At 44.7% G+C, this 21,286-nt stretch overlaps 1 protein-coding gene across 1 annotated transcript; it reads right to left on the bottom strand.

Annotated features, from left to right (window-relative positions):
* Positions 1-1,651: 1,651 nt before the first annotated feature.
* SAA4 (serum amyloid A4, constitutive) lies at positions 1,652-14,068 on the bottom strand. The gene is made up of 5 exons (NM_001040505.2): positions 13,889-14,068; positions 9,641-9,757; positions 9,126-9,220; positions 2,339-2,477; positions 1,652-1,955 (listed from the first exon to the last, which is right to left on the bottom strand). Exons 3-5 carry the CDS (start codon positions 9,214-9,216, stop codon positions 1,796-1,798), a joined length of 390 nt encoding a protein of 129 aa, NP_001035595.1. The 5' UTR covers positions 9,217-9,220; positions 9,641-9,757; positions 13,889-14,068; the 3' UTR covers positions 1,652-1,795.
* Between the last annotated feature and the right edge of the window lie 7,218 nt (positions 14,069-21,286).

Here is a 21,286-nt window from a genome sequence, read left to right as displayed (position 1 = left end):
GAGGTGTCTATAAACACAGATCTGGGAAATCAGGTTCTGAGCAGGGAGGTATCCTTTTCAGAACCATCAGCATATAGATACTATTTGGTACACTTGTTGGGGAGAATATAGACACAAAAAGTGAAAAAAAAAAGTAAGAATCCAGAACCAAGTCTGAAGCACCCTTAGGGTTTGGGGAGATGAAAAGACTCAGCTAAGGAGATAAAGGAAATTAAAGGGAAACAAAAGTAGGGTAAACAAAAGCCAAGAGAGAACCTACCAGAAAGGAGGGAGAAGACAACTGTGCTGAGCATGTCTCAGAGCCTTCCTAGTATGAAAAAGGAACTTGTCAGTTAGCACCATGGAGGTCAGCGGTGACCAGAGCTGTTTTGCTGAGTGGTGGGGACAGAGGTCAGGCTGGTGTGGGTTCTAGTGTGAGTCAGAAGTGAGGAAGCAGGACATGCAGGTGAGCACACTTTCAAGTTTGAAGACAAAAGGAAGAGAAAAATGCTCAAGAGTGAGAACTAATGTGGACTGAAGTCTGGGTTTTCAATGTGGGAATTTATTAAGGAAGCAGATACCAAGGGTAAGGAGTCTGCAAGGCACTGTTCGCATGAGGAGAACAAGCTATGGTGTGTCTGTAACCAGTCAGGCATCTCTTGGGCACAAGGGCTCTCATGCTGGAGATCCGTGGAGGAGAGAGTCCCCGCCTCTGAAACTCTCGGTCTTAAAAACACATCCCTGCTCTCCTGGAGTCAGACACACCAGCCTGCAGTCCTGGCTGCTCACCTACTACAGGTGTGACCTGGAGCAAGGTCCAGATCACTTATCTCCAAGCCTCATTTCTTCAATTGAGACCTGCAAAGCCTTTCTGGTAAATCAAATAGCACGTGTAGAGTTAGAACATTTACAATGAAAGAAAATGACTCAGCTTCGCACACCCCAGCAGAGTTTGGCTCGCCATCAGTCTGTGCTTCTGAGGAGGCTTCTCTTAAACTGCATTGGAAGTGTGTATCCACATAACTGACATTCACCCTAGAAGTGAAAATAGCATTTTGTTTGACCCAAAGATAGTGAGGATAAAGGTAAGGGAAACTCATCTGAGAATGATTTCTTAGATAAAATGAGCTGAGACCAGTTAACAGTTGAGTCAGGGGTAGGCTCTGGTGTTGATGAGAAATAACTGGAGTCTAAGACGCAGTTTCCAGAACAGGTGTCATGGGACTCGTCTTCCCAAAGCAAATGTGCCTTCTTGATTTGGGAAGAGATCCCTGGGGATAAGGCCTGGCGTGAGGTGGGTCAGGATGCAACCAGCTGGGCAGTGGAGAGTCGGGACACAGAGAGGCCTGAGGCAGCAACACAGTGACTGGGGCGGAAGAAGTGGGGATGGGGCTGCCCAGGCGTGTGCCAGGGTCAGGCCCCAGCCACTGAGGAGCCCAGCGTGATGGCCAGTGCTCTCCCAGCGCAGGCTTACTCAGGAGGAGAAATGGGGTTCTGAGAGTCCCGGGGCTCAATGGGGTCGTGTGAGCACAGGGCAGGGTCCAGGTCGCCAGGGATTCCTGGGGCCCTGCGGTCACAGGCTCGTCCTCCCCAGAGCTTTAACTGTCCATATGGTGCCAGCAGGCCTTTCTCCCCAGAGTCTGACTCGAAGACTCCAGCTTCCATCAACATGTTCAGTTCCACAAACATTTATTGGGCACCTCTGGGTACCTGTCTCAGTTCCTGGGGTGACAGAGCTCAGTGACACTATTTCCCTGTTTTTGGAGAAGCATGGTGTGGCTCATAGCCTCGTCCCTCCAGAACAGAGGGAGCAGGATCAGTATTTCTTCGGCAGGCCCGCAGGTCTGAAGTGATCTGGGTCTTGGCCACTCCGGCCCCATTCCTCAGCTCTCCGGTTAGACACCTGGTCCTCCAACCCATAGCTGTCTCCAAGGTAAATCTGGTATAAGAATCCTTGAAGGTACTCCCCGACATTGCTGGAAGGAAGGGAGACAGGAGAATTTCAGCTGGGTCGCTTGAGACAGCTTTGTCCTCTGACTCCTTTCTCCTCTTGCAGACAGAGAAGTGTGTTTGAGAGGAGGCTAGAAAAGCCCATCCTCAGGACGGAGGGCTAAAATACACACCCTATTGGGCAAAGCCCTAGTTACTGGTTCTTCGAATACCCTGAATCAGGCTTCTTTAGTGACTCCTCGCTTTCTCCTTGGCAGTGAGGGGAGACACCTCCGCACCCATATCCTGCCCTGGCTCTGCTGGCCATGCAGGTGCCGAGAGCAGGGGCAGGAGGAAGATGGGCCACAGAGCCCCCTGACTCTCTGGAAACAGACAGGCGCCGCTCAGCGCCCTCAGGAGCCCCTGTTACCTGATTATTTTTGCAGCCCAGACACCGCCAGGGCCCCTTTGAGCAGCCTCGTAGTTCCCTCGAGCGCGGAAGTATCTGCCTGAATTCTGGACATTGGCATCTCTCATGTCCCAGTAGGCTCTCCACAAGTCTGAAGCCCCTGTCAGGAGACAAAACAACAACAGTAACATGGGGACATGTTGGTGAAGTCGGGGGATAAGAATTCTCCCCTACTTTTCAGATTTTGACTCTTGACAAAGTGATCCTTTGAAATCCTAGATTAAGATGCATAGTCCTTACTGTGGATCTGATCCCAGTGTAACTGTAAGAAGAGCCCTTTACAGTTCAATTGAATTGGGTGGGACTGTGGTGCTCTGGAAATGGCAACCCACTCCAGCATTCTTGCCTGGAGAATCCCAGGGAGGGAGGAGCCTGGTAGGCTGCAGTCTAGGGTCGCTAAGAGGCGGACACGACTGAGCGACTTCACTTTCACTTTTCACTTTCATGCATTGGAGAAGGAAATGGCAACCCACTTCAGTATTCTTGCCTGGAGAATCCCAGGGACAGGGGAGCCTGGTGGGCTGCCGTCCATGGGGTCGCACAGAGTTGGACACTACTAAAGCAACTTAGCAGCAGCAGCAGCAGCAAGGAATAAAATATTCTTTACTATGTGCAGAGAAACTTTGCAGTGGCCCCCCAAAACTCTTTTTAAAAACTGATATTCAGGATTTCCCTGGTGGTACAGGGATTGGAGTCCACCTGCCAACACAGGGGACACGGGTTTGATCTCTAGTCTGGGAGGATTTCACATTCCATGGAGCAACTACACACACCACATGCCTGAACTACTGAGCCCACGCTCTAGAGCCCACAAGCCACAGCTCCTGAGTCTGTGTGCCTGGAGCCTGTGCTCAGCAACAAGAGAAGCTGCCGCAATGAGAAGCCTGTGCTCTGCAATGAAGAGTAGCCCCTGCTCGCTGTAGAGAAAGCCCTCGTGCAACAGTGAAGGCCCCGGCGCAACCAAAATAAGTAAATAACTTTTAAAAACTGATACTCAAATAAAACAGGTGAAGAACAAGGACCTACCATGCAGTACCTGCGTGTGTGTTCAGTAGTGTCCGACTCTTTGTGACCCTATGGACTGTAGCCCTGTGAACTGTAGCCCATCAGGCTCCTCCGTCCATGGGGTTTCCCAGGCAAGAATACTGGAGAGGGTTGCCACTTCCTCCTCCAGGGGATCTTCCCGAGCCAGGGATAGAACTTGCGTCTCTTGTGTCTCCTGCATTGGCAGGCAGATTCTTTACCACTGAGCCACCTGGGAAGTCCCACTATATAGCACAGGGGACTATATTCAATATACTGTAAAACCTATAATGGAAAAGAATCTGAAAAGGAATATATATACACACACACACTACTGAATCACTTTGCTGTATACCTGAAATACTGTAAATCAACTATACTTCAATAAAAATAAATAAAAATTTTTAAATGGAAATCTTTTTCTTAAAAAACCCAGTATTCAGAGAATACAATGAAAAAGAAAGAGAATAGCACATGAGTTCAAAATCAGAAAGATTGAATTTGTCAAATATCAAGACAAAAATTATAAAGAATTCAGTTGCAAAATTAATAGCATCATCTCCAGTTCTGCATAAGGATCTTAAATGTCAGCACTCCATTGTAACAATTAAAAACTGAACAGATTGAAAATGCAGCAACTCTTCTTGGATCCATAAGAGGGAGAGGACACAGGGCATAGCATTGCTTCCAAGGCTGGAGAGACGAACAGATCAGCATAGAGAAGGGAGGCTTTTTGGACCAGAAACTCAGGAGCAGAAACCGGTGAGCGAACCTGTGCTGAAGGTAGAAAGACCCAAACCAGAACTGACAAGTTGCAGGAGGTTCGGTGGAGACAACTCTGAGACTAAAACCTCCTGGGGGGCCCAGCTATTATTGGGCCCCATAATATTGTGACAGTTACCTTCAAGAGCTCAACCAGATTCTCACAGAAAATATTGTTTAAAAATTTCCAACCATTTCACGCCAGTCAGAATGGCTGCTATCCAAAAGTCTACAAGCAATAAATGCTAGAGCAGGTGTGGAGAAAAGGGAACCCTCTTACATTGTTGGTGGGAATGCAAACTAGTACAGCCACTATGGAGAACAGTGTGGGGATTCCTTGAAAAACTGGAAATAGAACTGCCATATGACCCAGCAATCCCACTGATGGGCATACACACTGAGGAAACCAGAATTGAAAGAGACACGTGTACCCCAATGTTCATTGCAGCACTGTTTATAATAGCCAGGACATGGAAGCAACCTAGATTTCCTCAGCAGACGAATGGATAAGAAAGCTGTGGTACATATACACAATGGAGTATTACTCAGCCATTAAAAAGAATACATTTGAATCAGTTCTAATGAGGTGGATGAAACTGGAGCCTATTATACAGAACGAAGTAAGCCAGAAGAGAAAAACACCAATACAGTATACTAATGCATATATATGGAATCTAGAAAGATGGTAATGATAACCGTGTATGCGAGACAGCAAAAGAGACACAGATGTATAGAACAGTCTTTTGGACTCTGTGGGAGAGGGCAAGGGTGGGATGATTTGGGAGAATGGCATTGAAACAAGTATATTATATGTGAAATGGATCGCCAGTCCAGGTTCAATGCATGAGACAGAGTGCTCAGGGCTGGTGCACTGGGATGACCCTGAGGGATGGGCTGGGGAGGGAGGTGGGAGGGGGGTTCAGGATGGCGAACACAAGTACACCCATAGTGGATCCATGTCAATGTATGGCAAAACCACTACAATACTGTAAAGTAATTAGCCTCCAATTAAAATAAATAAATTTATATTTTAAAAAATTTCCCTTGGGCTGCTCACAGGAGGAGAGGAAAAGGAACCATTTTGAAACATGCCAGAGTTCTCTGTTCTCAATAGGCCTCCCTCAGAAAACTCTGTATTATCAGAATCTAAGTGACCTGGGGAAAGGAAATAACCAGCTCCAGCCCACTCCTACCATCCTGCCCCAGTTGAAGGGTAGAAAAAGCCAGAAATACCTGTGAAGTTCACAGTCTAGAGCCACAGGCTCGTCAAAAAATACTGAGACCTCGTCATAGGACTGGGCTTCCCAGGCGGTGCTAGTGGTAAAGAACCCGCCTGACAGTGCAGGGGACATAAGAGACAGGGGTCGATCCCTGAGTCAGGAAGATCCCCTGGAGGAGGGCATGGCAACCCACTCCAGTGTTCTTGCCTATTAGAATCCATGGACAGAGGAGCCTGCAGGCTACAGTCCATGGGGTCGCAAAGAATCAGACACGACTGAAGCAACTTAGCACATGGCACACAGTAATGCTTCCCCAATCTCCAGATGACTAAAGGCAGCCTATTTAGAGCAGTTCCTTCTATCATGTACATCAAGTCTGGCTCTTAAGAAAAAATTACAAAGCATACCAAAAGGCAAACAACACAGTTAAAAGAGCCATGGAAGGCATTGGAACCAGGCCTGGTAGGGATGTTGGAATTACCAGACTGGGAATTTAAAACACCTATGATTAATACTCTAAGAGATCAAAAGACAAAGTAGTCAACATGCAAGAATGGATGGGTAATGTAAGCAGAGAGATAGAATTGCTAAGAAAGAAAAAACTAATGCTAGAGATGAAAAAAACATGGAAGCAACCTAGATGTCCATCAGCAGACGAATGGATAAGGAAGCTGTGGTACATATACACAATGGGGTATACTCAGCCATTAAAAAGAATACATTTGAATCAGTTCTAATGAGGTGGATGAAACTGGAGCCTATTCTACAGAGTGAAGTAAGCCAGAAAGAAAAACACCAATACAGTATACTAACGCATATATATGAAATTTAGAAAGATGGTAACGATAACCCTGTATGCGAGACAGCAAAAGAGACACAGATGTATAGAACAGTCTTTTGGACTCTATGGGAGAGGGAGAGGGTGGGATGATTTGGGAGCATGGCATTGAAACATGTATAATATCATATATGAAACAAATCGCCAGCCCAGGTTCGATACAGGATGCTTGGGGCTGGTGCACTGGGATGACTCAGAGGGATGGTACAGGGAGGGAGGTGGGAGGGGGGTTCAGGATGGGGAACATGTGTACGTCTGTGATGGATTCATGTTGATGTGTGGCAGAACCAATACAATATTGTAAAGTAAAAAAAAAATTTTTTTTAATTAGAAAAACACCATAACAGAAATAAGGAATGCATTCTGTTGGCTTATTGGCAGAATAGACATGGTTGAGAAAAGAATCTCCATGACACAAGATACCTCAATAAAATACTCAAAAATCAAAGGGCAGAGAATGAAGATTGCCAAAACCAGGACAGAATACACAAGCACCATGACACAACGACAAAAGGTATAACATATGTGTGGGATAACCAGAAGGAAAGAAACAGAGAAAGAAAGACAGGAAATATTTCAAATGACAATGACCTAGAAGTCCCCAAATTAATGTCAGACATGAACCACAGACCCAGGAAGCTCAGAAAACACCAAGCAGAATGAAAAAAAGAAACCCTCAAAACCTCCCCTGCAACAAATCTACACTTGGGCATATACAGAAAATCAATGATTTTTTTAAAAAAATTCTGAAAGAAGTCAAAAGAAAACAAAAGATACCTATAGAAGAACAAAGACAAGAATTACATGACTTCTCCTTAGAACTCATGCAAACAAAAGAGAATAGAGTGAAATATTTAGTGCTGAGAGAAAAACCACCAACCTAAAATTCTTTACCCTGTGAAGTTATACTTTAAAAGTGAAGGAGAAAGAAAGACTTTCTCAAAAAAATTAAGGAAATTTGTTGGCAATAGACCTGCCTTGAAAGAAATGCTAAAAGATGTTCTTTAGAGAGAAGGAAAATAGTACAGGTCAGAACCTCAGATGTACATAAAAAAAGGAAGAGCACTGCCTTATGATCCAGCAATCCCACTGCTGGGCATACACACTGAGGAAACCAGAAGGGAAAGAGACACGTGTACCCCAATGTTCATCGCAGCACTGTTTATAATAGCCAGGACATGGAAGCAACCTAGATGTCCATGAGCAGATGAATGGATAAGAAAGCTGAGGTACATATACACAATGGAGTATTACTCAGCCATTAAAAAAAATACATTTGAATCAGTTCTAATGAGATGGATGAAACTGGAACCTATTATACAGAGTGAAGTAAGCCAGAAAGAAAAACACCAATACAGTATACTAATGCATATATATGGAATTTAGAAAGATGGTAACAATAACCCTATGTATGAGACAGCAAAAGAGACACTGATGTATAGATCAGTCTTATGGACTCTGTGGGAGAGGGAGAGGGTGGGGAGATTTGGGAGAATGGCATTGAAACATGTATAATATCATGTATGAAATGAGTCGCCAGTCCAGGTTCGTTGCACGATACTGGATGCTTGGGGCTGGTGCACTGGGACGACCCAGAGGGAGGGTATGGGGAGGGAGGAGGGAGGAGGGTTCAGGATGGGGAACACAGGTATACCTGTGGCGGATTCATTTCGATATTTGGCAAAACTAATACAATATTGTAAAGTTTAAAAATAAAATAAAATTTTAAAAAAAAGGAAGATCATTGAAGAAGAAATACTGAAAATAAAACAAAATTAAGAACAATACATGCAGATCAAAGTATTGCAACAATTGACCACATAATTTTCTTGTTTTAACAAGTAGCCAATAAGCTTCATTTCCCATCAAGAATGGCAGGTTGGGGGCTTCCCTGGTGGTCCAGTGGTTAGGAATCTGCCTGCCAATGCAGGGGACACATTGTCCCCACAAGTATCCCTGGTCCGGGGAGATCCCACATACCTCAGAGCAACTAAGCCCCTGTGTCACAATTACGGAAGCATATGCACCTACAGCCTGCACTCTGCAACAAGAGAAGCCACCACCACGAGAAAACCTGCACACTGCAGCAAAGAGGAGCCCCCCACCCCTCACCACAGCTAGAGAAAGCCCGTACAGCAACAAAGACCCATCACAGCCAAAATAAGTAAACCAATAAATCTTTAAGAATAATTATAAAAGAATGGCAGATTAGGTTTGCTTCCTGGCTTTATCTCAGTCTTAGCATGGCAGATCAGTGGGAATTTGCTCTTTTTATTGTGTGGATAGGCATTAGGGCTTGATTTCCATGAGCTCTGCCTTGCAACCATTGGCCGTTTGCTTGGGTACAGGATGGGATCTTCCTTCCAAGCACAGGTCTTCTTTTTCCCAGGCACCCTCTCTCCCCAGAGTAGGGCATGATGTTTATTCAGCTCACCCTTTCCCTGGACATTTCACCCTTGGGGACATACCAAGTTCACAGGTAAACTTCAAGACTGGAAAAATTTGAGTTATGAATCCCCACAAGTATTCTTGCCCAGGAAATCCCATGGACAGGGGAACCTGGCAGGCTGCAGTCCATGCGGTTGCAAAAGAGTTGGAGATGACTTAGCAACTAAACAGCAACAAGGAGCTCACCCCTTGGAAGTCCTGGCTGCCTTGGAAGTCCTACTTGCTGCCCACTACCAGCAAGGACAGGCTGGGTTGAAAGCATCTTTGACCTGGGGTCTGGAGAAGCCCGTGGTGGGTGCTGAGTCAGATCAGCATGGAAGGAGAAACCCTCCAGCTCTCACCCATTTGTGGTTTTTCAAAGGAGTAGCCACATCTGACAGGTGTGTGGTGTGTGGCCTCTGCTCAGAGTGAATCCTGGGGTCAGCTGGGTGTGCCCTTCATCCTCTGGGGCTCTTACCTTGCACAGCCTCCTTGAAGAATGAATACCAGCTGTCACCGGTGACTCCCATGATCAAGGTACAGAAAAGAATGCCTATTAAAAGCTTCATTGTGCTGATGTGAAAGAAAGAGAAGGTCAGAGATGCACAACTATGGTATATAAGATAGACATATGTTTTGCGATTTTGAATTTCAAAGATAGCTTAGTTCCCAATTCCCATTTACTCTTTTTAGAATTATTACTATAGGAAAACTTGAAATAGGTTTTAGGAAGAAGCATAAACCCTTAATTCTCAGTCCAGATCTCTAGAAAGACTAAGAGGGTTCTACCAGTGTTTTATTTGTTCGTGGCCAATCTGTCATCCAGTAAAGAAGAATAAAGTAGATTCATAACCTTTCCTGAGGTCCTGCTCTGCCCAGCAGACCCAATAATGAGTAGAAAACACTTCTCCCCAACTGAAATTTATCAATTATGGGAGAAAAGGCTCTCCAAAGAGAAAAACAACAGAATTACTCCCCAGAAGAGAGTCTCACCTGTGTCCTTTCTCCAGCTGAAATTCAGTAGTTGGTATCTCTCCTGACTTTGGTATTAGTGGGCAGAGAGGTCTTAAATCCAGTGTGCATTGATGATGTCCCTCTTGCTCAATTCTTCTGTGTAAACAAATTAGCATATTGAATAATAGTATTTTCCTTATTCTCAAGCAGCTTTTTTCAAATGAGTCATTCAAGACATTTGTGTTCTGGCAGTTTTTCCTAATTGACTTATTCTATTTTTAGTCGTATTTGAACAGAAGAGAGTTGTATTTGAAGAATCAAGTGTGGGAGGACATGGGTTCTTCTCCACTTTACTCCCTTCTCATCCCTGTTTGGAAAAGGATCTCCCCCCACCCCCAACAAGATTACACATCGGTATTATGCTGTTAAGAGGTGATCAATATGATTAGCAAAGGAAATGTTTACTTCTCTCTTGGGATTTCTGTCAAAGGTATGTGAGGACACAGGACAAGCAAGATTTGTCAACTCCACCAGCAATGATATGAGGTAATGATTAATGATTCTGGGAGAACAGAAGGAACGGCATGAAGTAGGGTTTCTAGGCAGTACCCTCGATACAGATTAAAACAAAAAAAACAAAAAGATCTCTGTGTGTGTGTGTGTGTGTGTGTACATCCCTTTCATACAAATATACATTGTTTTGTACTCTTTTAACTTAATATATCTTGGAGGTCCTCCGGGGGTTTTTGCTTTTTAAAAAAAAAATAGCTACACAACATTCTATTGTATGGATGGACCACAATTTATACAACACTGATGGCCATTTTGGATGTTTCTAGTCTTCTGTTAATGCAAATAACCATGAACTTTTAACTCTGTGTGTGTGCATATATATACACACACACACACATGTATATATGATAAATTTCTAAAAAAGGAATTATAGGGGGAAAGTGTGGCTCTTTACATTTATTTATATATGTTGCAAATTGCCTTCTGTCAGTAGCTCTATAAATCTTCAGTCCCACCAGAAATGTCCCACAGCATCTCCCAAACAACCCTCTATCAAACTTTTTGGTCTTTGAAATTTTGGTAAATAAAATATAATTCAGTGTAATTTAATTTGCATTTCTATTGTTATGAGTTTGGTTTCACAGTTTTTCCTCTGTATAAGAACCATTTGTATTTTCTAGCAAATGTGAATTCATTTCTTGTATTTTAATATTTGTATTGGTTTGTTGGATTTTTTTATCAATTTGTAAGAACTTTTTTATATAGAAAAAATTAGAACTTTATGAGTAACAAACACTTTCCCAGCTTATTATTTACCCTTTGATTATGGTTGCTCATGTTTACCAAAATTTTCCTTATATTCTTGTCTTTTTTTTAGTCTTTTCTTTAGTTTCTTCTGAATTTTGTCCTATAGCTAGAGAGGCTTTCCCTGCTTTGATTTATAAAATAATTTTTCCGTGTGTTCTCTATGAATTATATATTTTATTATTTATTTAAAACTATTTAGTACATTTGGAACTTGACCTAACATCATTTGGAAAGTATATTTTCAATTTCATTTTAAGATGGCCACCCAGTTGTCTCAATCCCATCCATTGACTAGTCCCTGTTTTACCCATTAGTTTGACAGGCAACCTTTAAAGCTAAATTACCATATACACTTGTGTCTAATTCTGAGTTGCGAGAATCAAGTTTTCTATGTTTAGGTCAGTACTGTCTCGTTCTATTTATTGAGGCTTTATTCAATGCACTAAATGCCTTTATCATTCTTCCTTTTCAGAGGAAGTAGTTGGGATTTACTTTCTATAATTTTTTAAACTTATTTTTGTATCCAGAAGCACAGCTGATTGATTAAACAATGTTCGTGGCTCATGCACCTGTCCCAGTGCTCTCCTTGACTGTGGCGATGTTTTAGCCGGTGTCTGGGGTGTCCAGGAGTCCCATTCCACAGCTATATTCTCTCTTAAACCCACTCCACTTGGTCCTTCGGACCACTCTTCACTGCAGCCACCTTGGTGAGGTTGGCAAGGATTCCATTCTGCTGATCCAAAGGTCATTCTCTCCACTACTTGGGAGCATCTGACACGGCTGATCAATAACTGTGTCCACTGGGATTCAGGAATGCCACACTCTCCTGGTCTCCTTCCGTCCACAAAAGCTGTTCCTCCTCAGTGTTTTTGTTGGCTCCTCCTCCTCCAGACTTCTAACAGATGCAGACCCTTTGCTGCACCTTCACCTCTTCTCTTCTCAGCCTTTATTCACATTCTGAGGGAGCTCAGCCAGGCCTTTGAGTGTAAGCTCCAAAAGGCCAGGATCTTACTTTGATTGCTCTTCACACCAAAAATCCACTGTTTCAAACAATGCCTGGGACGCAACAAGTACTTATTAAATATTTGCTGAATGAATGCATGGAAGAACTTATTTGAATGTATGAAATAGTTCCTAATTCAAATCACATGTTTAAAAATGATAAGTAGTTCAATACGGCTACAGGATGAATTGAAGTCATAGGACATAAGACTGAAAAGACTGGACACACAGACTATCTTGTCTAAAAAAATAGCAAATATTGTGAATTGGAGGAAGAAAAAAGACATGTTATGTATGCTGCAGTCTTCACATTTCATAAAGGGAGCCTCATTATCCAGTTGTTAATATCGGTAAATTTAAAAATAGCAATATAATTCAACTATTCAAAGTTAATGATACTTGAAAGTAGTAAGAAGAATGGAAAGTACAACAAATGGTGGCCTCTAGAGAGTGGGATTTGGGAAGACTCCCCTTTGCATACATTTCCCAATCATTCTGAAACAATGCATTACTGCTATGATAGAGAAAACAAAAAAATGGGGTCAGGCCATGGTGAACTTTCAATCATCCTACGATAGACTGTATCCTCTAGTTATAAATCCTCACCTTGCATGTTCACATTGATTGACATTGCTACCCAGGCTCATAGTTGTCAATGACAAGTTCCAGAACAGCAATGACTCACTGGAAAGTGGACCAGGTGGGGCAGGATGAAGTGAGTGGAAGTGGGGCAAATGCAGAGAAATGTCTCAATGAGGGATCACATCTCAAACAGCTCTGGTCTCTGAATGGCTCACAAGCCCTCTACAGGAAATCACAAGTCTGTCCAGCATCTTGAAAATCTTGCTTGGTCTCCACTCCAGCTCCTGAACACATCTTCCAGTTTAGAGGACAAAGATGAGTCCTCTGGCTTCGCTCAATCCCTGAGAGGCTCTCCCCCTTCAGCACAGGCGGAGGTCAGCTCTCCCCCTCTGGCCAGAAGAATGGAAGAAAGATAAGGATGTATCCCAAGAACAGTCTTATTTCCAAAGCCAGTCCTGGGTTTTGCTCTAAGTTTCCATGTCTCTGTTTCACATTGTGATGCTACATGCTGAGGGTCATGGTGTTTCCTTCATCTAAAAGCAGGAGACATGGAGCTCTCTACTAGCATCTCTGCATGCTGGCAGCTCCGATGGTGGAAGATCCAAATGGGGTCAACCAGGACCTTTCTCTCTTCTGATTCATCTCCACTCTCCCCTTGATTCCAACCATTCAGATCTGCTGTCTTGGAGAGAATGTTGCCTCTTATGTTAATTTAGGGAACAAGGTCACACACAGGCATTGCTTCCTGGAGCTGGACTGCTGGTACCCAGATTCCATTGTTTCCTGGCTTTTCAAAGTTTTCTTCTGTTGTGGATCTGGCAGAGTCCCAGGAGGAAACAGCCCAAACTGGAATAATTGAGGAGTGTTGCATGAGGGGGCTAATTGCAGAGACAGGCAGGGGTTAGGGAAAGTGACAATGCATGGAGAAGCCCCCTAAGGCAAGCAGTCGTGAAACATTTCCACCTCGAGGCTTAAAGGGACCAAGGAAGGAGCAGTTGGCCAGAGAGTGTGTAACAGAAGAGGAGAACAGGTATTGGGGGCGTATTTGAAGAAAATCCTTACGTGAAGATTTTTCTCGGGCGCTCCTCACAAATAATGAATGGTGAAGCAGGGAACAGTAGGAAAGCCTGGGACAGGGCTGCAGGAGACGGAGTGGTGTTGGGCCTGCTCTTTGCAGTGACATCCCAGGAACATCCTTTGACCCCTTAGGTCTCAGCTTCTTCCTCTATGAAATGAGGCTATGACAACAGACAATCTTTAAGGAACATGCTAGATGCCAGGGATACAATAGTGAACAACGGGAGAGACTCAGTCCTTATGGAGCTTCCAGTTTGGACTATATACATATATATGTCTCATACCAAAGAAAATAGATTCACAAACCGTTAAGTGCCCTAAGCAGGGATGGCTTAGGTTCTGGTTCCCCACCAACATCCTTCCATGGTCAGTGTCAGGGCTGTGGGATCTTGCTTCTCTAAGAGAGGGAAACACGGATGATTCTGCCCTTGATTTCTCTCTGGGCCATAGCAGAGGACATGTCCTCTTCCCGCTTGGAGGTCTCCTGCCCCTGTGAGTCCTCTGGATTCCAGAGCCTTTGTGAAGCAAGAAAGGGCTTCTGCATTCTGCTGTCTGTTCCTAAATGAGTTCCACTCACATCTTGCGTTCTCTGTTTGACGGGCTTCTCTACCTCTGTGTTTTGGAGTTTGCTTATATTAGTCAATTTTAGTTTTGGTTTTGGTTTTTTTAGGCCACAATATTGAGTGCCACCTTGGATTTACTTTGGGAGTCACTGCTCTGCTTTTCAGCACATCCACATGTAATCAGCACCACAGCAGTGGTGGGTCTGGAGGGCTGATCAAAATTGTAGACCCTAAGGAGCCCTATTGGGTTCAGATTCACCCTGTGTGAGACCAGGAGCAAAACATTCGTCTTTATTGTGCTTCATTCCATCCTCTGTAAAATGGGAACAATATTAGTTCTTACCTCAATAGGGCTCTTCAGAGGAGTAAAGGAGACCATACCTGATAAACTCTCTATCAGCTCTCCCACCCCCAGAGGTGAGCTAGTGCTCTTTCTCAGTGAATTCTGCAGCAGCGTCTCTACATTCCAAGCCCTGCAGCTTTTTTACTTCCCCTCATAGACTCACAGACCCATCCTGCACAAAAGCTCACTCAGCAAACCAAACTCTCCCAGTGATCCCCCAGGATAGAAAATGGAGTGGGTTTCTGCTGCTCATACCCTGCACCCCACTTCCCAGTCCCCCCAGACATCGCCAAACTTGAAATTCCTGTTTTTAGTGGCCCTCTGACCTTGCCTCATTTACTCTTCCTCCACTGTATGCAGCTCAGCCCTAAATCCTACCCCTAAATTATGCACTGAAATGATTCTAGGTGCTCAACAAAGCCTTGTAGAGTCCTCACTTCGAAGGCACCTCAGTGATCAATGTAGGTTATTTGGGCAGAATGTCATTCTAAACACACACAGCTCTCCACAGGAATGAGATCTTCATCATGTTACAAATGTGTGTCCTAATGCCTTTATTTGTACATCTATACTAATTTATATTCCAAATCCTCAACTTCACTGGGCTCCTCCATTCATTTATTCAGAAAAGGAAATGGCCACCCACTCCAGTACTCTTGCCTGGAAAATCCCATGGACAGAGGAGCCTGGTAGGCTGCAAGTCCATGGGGTCGCTAAGAGTCAGACACGACTGAGCAAATTCACTTTCACTTTCCACTTTCCTCTTTCCTGCATTGGAGAAGGAAATGGCAACCCACTCCAGTGTTCTTGCCTGGAGATCCCAGGGATGGGGAGCCTGGTGGGCTGCAGTCCATGAGATCGCTGAGAGTCGGACATGACTGAGCGACTTCACTTTCACTTTCCACTTTCCTGCACTGGAGAAGGAAATGGCAACCCACTCCAGTGTTCTTGCCTGGAGATCCCAGGGACGGGGAGCCTGATGGGCTGCAGTCCATGAGATTGCTGAGAGTCGGACACGACTGAGCGACTTCACTTTCACTTTTCACTTTCCTGCATTGGAGAAGGAAATGGCAACCCACTCCAATGCTCTTGCCTGGAGATCCCAGGGATGGGGGAGCCTGGTGGGCTGCCATCTATGGGGTCACACAGAGTCGGACACGACTGAAGTGACCTAGCAGCACTAGCAGCAGCATTCATTTATTCATTCACACACTGAATGAATACTTATTGAGAACACACTGTGGGAATATAAAAAGCTCCCCTGTCTTCATGGAGCTGACACACTGAGCCACTGCTGACCCACCTGGCCTGGCCACCCTCGCACCTCTCCTAGCAAGAGATCACATGCGTCTCATGTCCCTAAAGCACAGTCTTCTTTCTCCCTAGTGGATGGGCCTCTCTCAGTCATGAGGGTGGCCTGCAGTCACTCTACGTCCTCTTGACTTCATGCACCGGGGAGGAAACTTCTGGCCCAGGACAGAAGTAATGATCTGACCCAACGCCCTCTCCTGGGCTCTCAGATTCTATCCCAGACATTTACCTGTCCTCTTCAGGAAATTCTGGGGACTTTGCATAACCTCTGGGCAGTGAGTTCTGGTGGGGGTGGGGCTCCATAACACTCCCATGTCAATGGAGGGTTCGTGTTATAGTAGAGAAAGCCCAGGCATTTGACTCAGAGAGAACTGGATTTGAATCCAAGTTCCAGGTTTCCATGGCTATACAGATTTCAGTAAGTACCTTAATCTCTGCAAACCTCTGGTTCTCTCCTCTGTGACACAGGGACAGTCACTCCCACCTAGCAGGGTGGCCTTGAGAGTAAATGATCACACAGCAGGTGCTCACGTCTTGTTTGTGTTCCCAGGGGCACAGTGTAGGGTTTCTGAGCTTGGATCCAGTCATCCCAGCCTAGGGGACCAAAACCACAGCAACGAATGGAAGTGACCAGGCCCTTCATCAAACCCTAGACATGCAGATCCCGACCCTGACCTTGCTGCCCTCATATCCGCCCTGGTCCTGGCATGAAACACCATTGTGCCCTGGCTCCTGGGCTTCCGTGTGCACAGGAAAGCCTTCTCCTCTACATCCTCAACCAGGCAGGGCTGGTTTCCTCTCCCTCACCTTCCAGACTGCACATTTCCTGGAGACACTCCTCACTTCCTTCCACTCTGTCTCCAGCTCCATCGCCAACTGCTTCACCGCTGTGCTGACCTTTGCCTACCTCAAGGGCCTGACCTTGCTCAGCACCATTAGCCCTGAGCGCTGCTTGTCCATCCTGGGCCCCATCTGGTACCACTGCTGGTGCTCAAGACACACATCAGCTCTCAAATGTGCCAGCCCTGGGCCCTGTGTCTGCTGCTGAATCTTCTGGAAGAGAAATATTGTGGCTTCCTTTTAGGGATTTTGACTGTGATTGGTGTCCAGTATTTGATTTCATCATTGCTGGGTAACTGATTTTCTTATTGGTGGTTCTTGCTAGCTCCAGCCTGGCCCTGCTGGTCAGAATCCTCTGTGAGTCCCAGCAGCTGCAGCTGACCAGGCTGTGCGTGGTCATCCTACTCAGAGTGCTGGTCTTCCTCCTCAGCAGCCTGCATTTTGGCATCCAAAGTTTTCTGCTGTACCAGTTTCAGGAGGATTTCAACATGTCCTTACATTATTTTAAGACAGGGATGGTCCTGTTTATAGCAGTGCCATCTCTATCATTTGCTTTTTTGTTGACTCCTTTAAGCATCAGAGGCAGGGGCGGCTGGCCCTCAAGTTGGCTTTTCTGAGGGTTTTGGATGACACAGCTGAGGTGAAGAAAAGCGGAGGGAGCCTTCCTCAGGAAACCAGGGCAGTGTCAGTAGTTCCATGTAGCGATTCTGTATTAACCAGGGTTCAGTCAGAGAAGTAGTACTTACAGAAGATTCTCTGTATCACTGTGTAAATATGTACATATATTTGATCGGACACAGTTGTAGGTTCTGGTTAGACTGTCTCTGTAAGGCTGTTGCCTGTTTGTCTGATGCTAGAGCTTGAAGCCCACAGGACAAGCCAGAACTCAGGAGCATGACATAAAGCCCATGAGAACCAGCCAGAACTTGTGTCAGTCTCTCTCAGCACCTGCGGTTTTGCTGGTCTGCAGAGGTTGGCTCCCTTCCTATGGAGCTGACCACCACCTGGTCCAGGAGTCAGAGAAGCCACAGGAGTGTCAGGGGAAGGTGGAGCAGCTGTAGGCCCAGCAGCTGCCTTGTGCCAATGAGATGAACCGAGAGAGAAGCCACAACGCTCATGAACGTCCTGGTCCCCCAGCACTGACCTTCCACACATAGACACAGCAGGACTGCTGCTTCCTTTCCAACCGCCGCATCTTGTGCAAACTGGCTCTTGATGCCCACTTTACGTAGAAGCATAAAGAGAAAGGTGTTGTGGGAAACATTATTTAGCCTAACCAAACTGACACATCAACTTCAGACCCATCACAGTCCACTCCCTGTCAACTCAGCATCAGTAACCACCTCCCTAACCCATAGCTAATTCCGAATAAAGACAATGGCAAAGTCAAGCTTCCCGTACATGATGTACTTATTCCATATACATCTGAAACATACCAACCTTTTTCCACAAAGAGGATAAAGTCTCTTTTTGCTTTTCTAATATATTATGCTTATTCTTTTTCTAGTGAGTTATTCTCCCTTTTTGAAATCCTATAACTTAAACACTGAGCTATACAGTTAACTGTTGTTAGTACATGGACAGAGGAGCCTGGTAGGCTGCAGTCCATGGGATCGCTGAGGGTCGGACACGACTAAGCAACTTCACTTTCACTTTTCACTTTCATGCATTGGAGAAGGAAATGGCAACCCACTCCAGTGTTCTTGCCTGGAGAATCCCAGGGATGGGGGAGCCTGGTGGGCTGCCGTCTATGGGGTCGCACAGGGTCAGACACGACTGAAGCCACTTAGCAGCAGCAGCAGCAGCAGTACATATTCTGTATGATGATAAAGGAATAGATGAGAAGAAGAAAAATATTTGTGAAATATATATGTATATAAACATTCACATTACAGAAATACTCACAATAGACAATCCTTTCCAACTGGTCACATGGCTGCTGTTGCTGTGAACATATACCTTCTCCTACCAACTATTCCATCTAACCTTTGCACCTCACCTTTGCCTACAGGGGTAACTGCAATCTGTATTTCAGAATGGTCTGGGTCATCACAGTCTTCTTACATGGGTGTTGTCCCCTTCCGTGACTTTTGCTCACAAGGCCTGTTGGTGATATAATCACAGGGCAGAGGATAGACTCTGCTTTGAGGTCATAGAGACGTGGTTTTGTATACCAACTTTGGCCCTATCAGTGTGGTCAATTTTCTTAAGACAGCAATCATCCTGATAATGATTAAGTGGGACAATGCCTGTTAAACCAAGTGCAGTGTCTGAAGGATTACCTTATCCAGGGGCCTTCCCCCCATCCGCAGGGGAACTTTGCCAATTCTGGGGTCCAGGACTGCTTCCACTTTTGAAGAAATCCACTTCAAGCAGAAGGTGGAAAGCAGTACAGGAAAAGTGTAAATGTTTGGCCACTGCATTCAACCAAAAGGACAAATTTAAATGTTTCTGACAACTCTTTCCTTAAATGTCCCACAATTTCCATCTCAAAACAACTAAAAGAATTAAAATTCAGTCTGAAAGTAAAAGTGAAAGTGAAGTCGCTCAGTCGTGTCCGACTCTTTACGGCCCCATGGACTGTAGCCCACCAGGCTCCTCTGTCCATGGGATTTTCCAGGCAAGAGTACTGGAGTGGGTGGCCATTTCCTTTTCCAGGGGATCTTCCCAACCCAGGGATCGAACCCGGGTCTCTCACTTCACAGGGAGACGCTTTAACCCCTGAGCTACCACGGAAGCTCAAAATTCAATCTACTCCCCAAAAAGGGAATCATCCCTAATTTTGACAAGAAATATTCTAGCTTCACCCAGGGCCTGTCATAGAGTAAACACAGCAAATATTTGTTAAATAATTATTGAATAAAGGATTTAGTAAATAAATAAGTCAGTGAATTTTTAGTTCAAGCCTGTGATAAATCTCTATTTAACAGATTTAGATCACTTATCTTTAAGTTTATTACTTTACTGATTTCATCAGAAAAATCAACTACAGAATGTATGCTTCATGAAAAAGTTCTTCATGCAGTTTCCTTTCCTTGCCCTCTTAAAGCCCCAAGTACAAGACTTCTGCCTGCTCTGTGCCTTTAACCTACTTTGACGGGATGCTCCCTCTCCTCCCTCATTGCAATTTTCCACTGATTATAGATAGACGACATGTCCCTTTAGGGCAAGGCCATATAAGATTTACTTTTATATTCCTAAATGCTTCACAATATATATTTTACTAATTTAGTTATACATCCGCATTTTTAATTATTGTAATATATGACATTTATTTATTGGGGATGCATTTTCTATTTAATAATTGTTATGTTTAAGTTGTTGCTATAGTTTCTGTCCCCCTAAAACCCATAGGTTTAACCCTAATTCCTAATGTGATGGTATTTGAAGGTAGAGAGTTTGGGAGGTGATTAGGTCACGAGAGTGGAGCCTTAATGAGTGGGATTAGTGCCCTTATAATACAGACCCCAGAGAGCTCCCTTGCCTTCCTGCCACATGAGAAGACAGGAATAAGACGGCCATCTATGAACAAGGAAGTAGAGTCTCACCAGACACAACCTTCTAGCACCTTGATCTTGGCCTTCACATCCTCATGAACTGTGAGGAATAAATTTCTGTTGATTATAAGGCACTCGATTAATGATATTTTGTTATAGCAGATTGAATGGACTGAGAGAAAAGTACAACTTCCATACAATGAATTTCACACGTCTTAATTCACCTGTCAATGAGTTTGGCAAATCAATCACCTATGTAACCCACATCCTCAAGAGATTTTGAAGGTTTCCATCATTTCAGAAACTCCCTCTCAGCCCCTCCCAGGCTATCCCCTCCGCCTCCAGAGGCAACTACTCTTCTTTATCATTAAATATCAGTTTTTTTAACCTGTTCATGAACTTCGTATAAAGTATACACTCTTGTGGAAGTCTTCTTCTCAATATAATAATTTGAGAAACAGTCGTGTTTATTCTGTCCCCTTTATTGCTAAATAGAAGTCCATTGTACAGACATGTCACAGTTTGTTTACCCACTCTTCATCTGATGGGCATTTGGGTTGTTTCCAGTTTGAGGCAACATTTCTCCCATGCCAACTGGGCCTGATGTTAATCTGTCAGTAGAGGGCTCTGGAGGGACAAGTAGGATTTACCGCCATCTCTTCCAGGTCCCGTGTCCTTCCTTCCATCCAGCTCCTCACGCACAGGACACCCACTGGCACTCTGGAGTTTTTATGTTATTCCCAGCCACTGAAGTTTCCCAGCAATTGCTGTGGCCTCACAGCTGGATTCCCAAGGTGTTCAGCAACATTCTGTCTCCCTAACAATACATTAATACCACAGACTAGGTGGCTTCAACCAGAGAACTTCATTCCTCACACATCTGCAGGCTGGAAAGTCCAGGACCAAATTGCAAACCAACTTGGTCCCTGGTGGGAGCTCTCTTCTTGGTCAGTGGATGGACACCATCTTGTTGTGTCTTTACAGGAGAAAGAGAAAGCTAGCTCTCTGACGTCTCTAACATTATAAGGATCCTAATCCTTCCAGCCCAGGCTTCCACACTTATGACCTCATTTAACCTTATTTACTTCTTTGATCTGAACAGCTCCATTAGGAGTTGGGCTTCAGCATAGAAATTGGGAAGGGGGGACAC

The sequence above is a fragment of the Bos taurus genome, chromosome 29 (genome assembly GCF_002263795.3).
Source record: "Bos taurus isolate L1 Dominette 01449 registration number 42190680 breed Hereford chromosome 29, ARS-UCD2.0, whole genome shotgun sequence".
Classification (NCBI taxonomy): domain Eukaryota; kingdom Metazoa; phylum Chordata; class Mammalia; order Artiodactyla; family Bovidae; genus Bos; species Bos taurus.
This window is presented reverse-complemented; position numbering and strand designations above follow the sequence as displayed.

Coding starts and splice junctions, on each gene's coding strand:
- SAA4 (NM_001040505.2), bottom strand. CDS start 9,216: ATGAAGCTTTTAATAGGCATTCTTTTCTGTACCTTGATCATGGGAGTC. Junction 2,478..9,125: donor CTTCAAGGAGGCTGTGCAAG/GTAAGAGCCCCA, acceptor GTCTCCTGACAG/GGGCTTCAGACTTGTGGAGA. Junction 1,956..2,338: donor TGGGCTGCAAAAATAATCAG/GTAACAGGGGCT, acceptor CCTTCCTTCCAG/CAATGTCGGGGAGTACCTTC.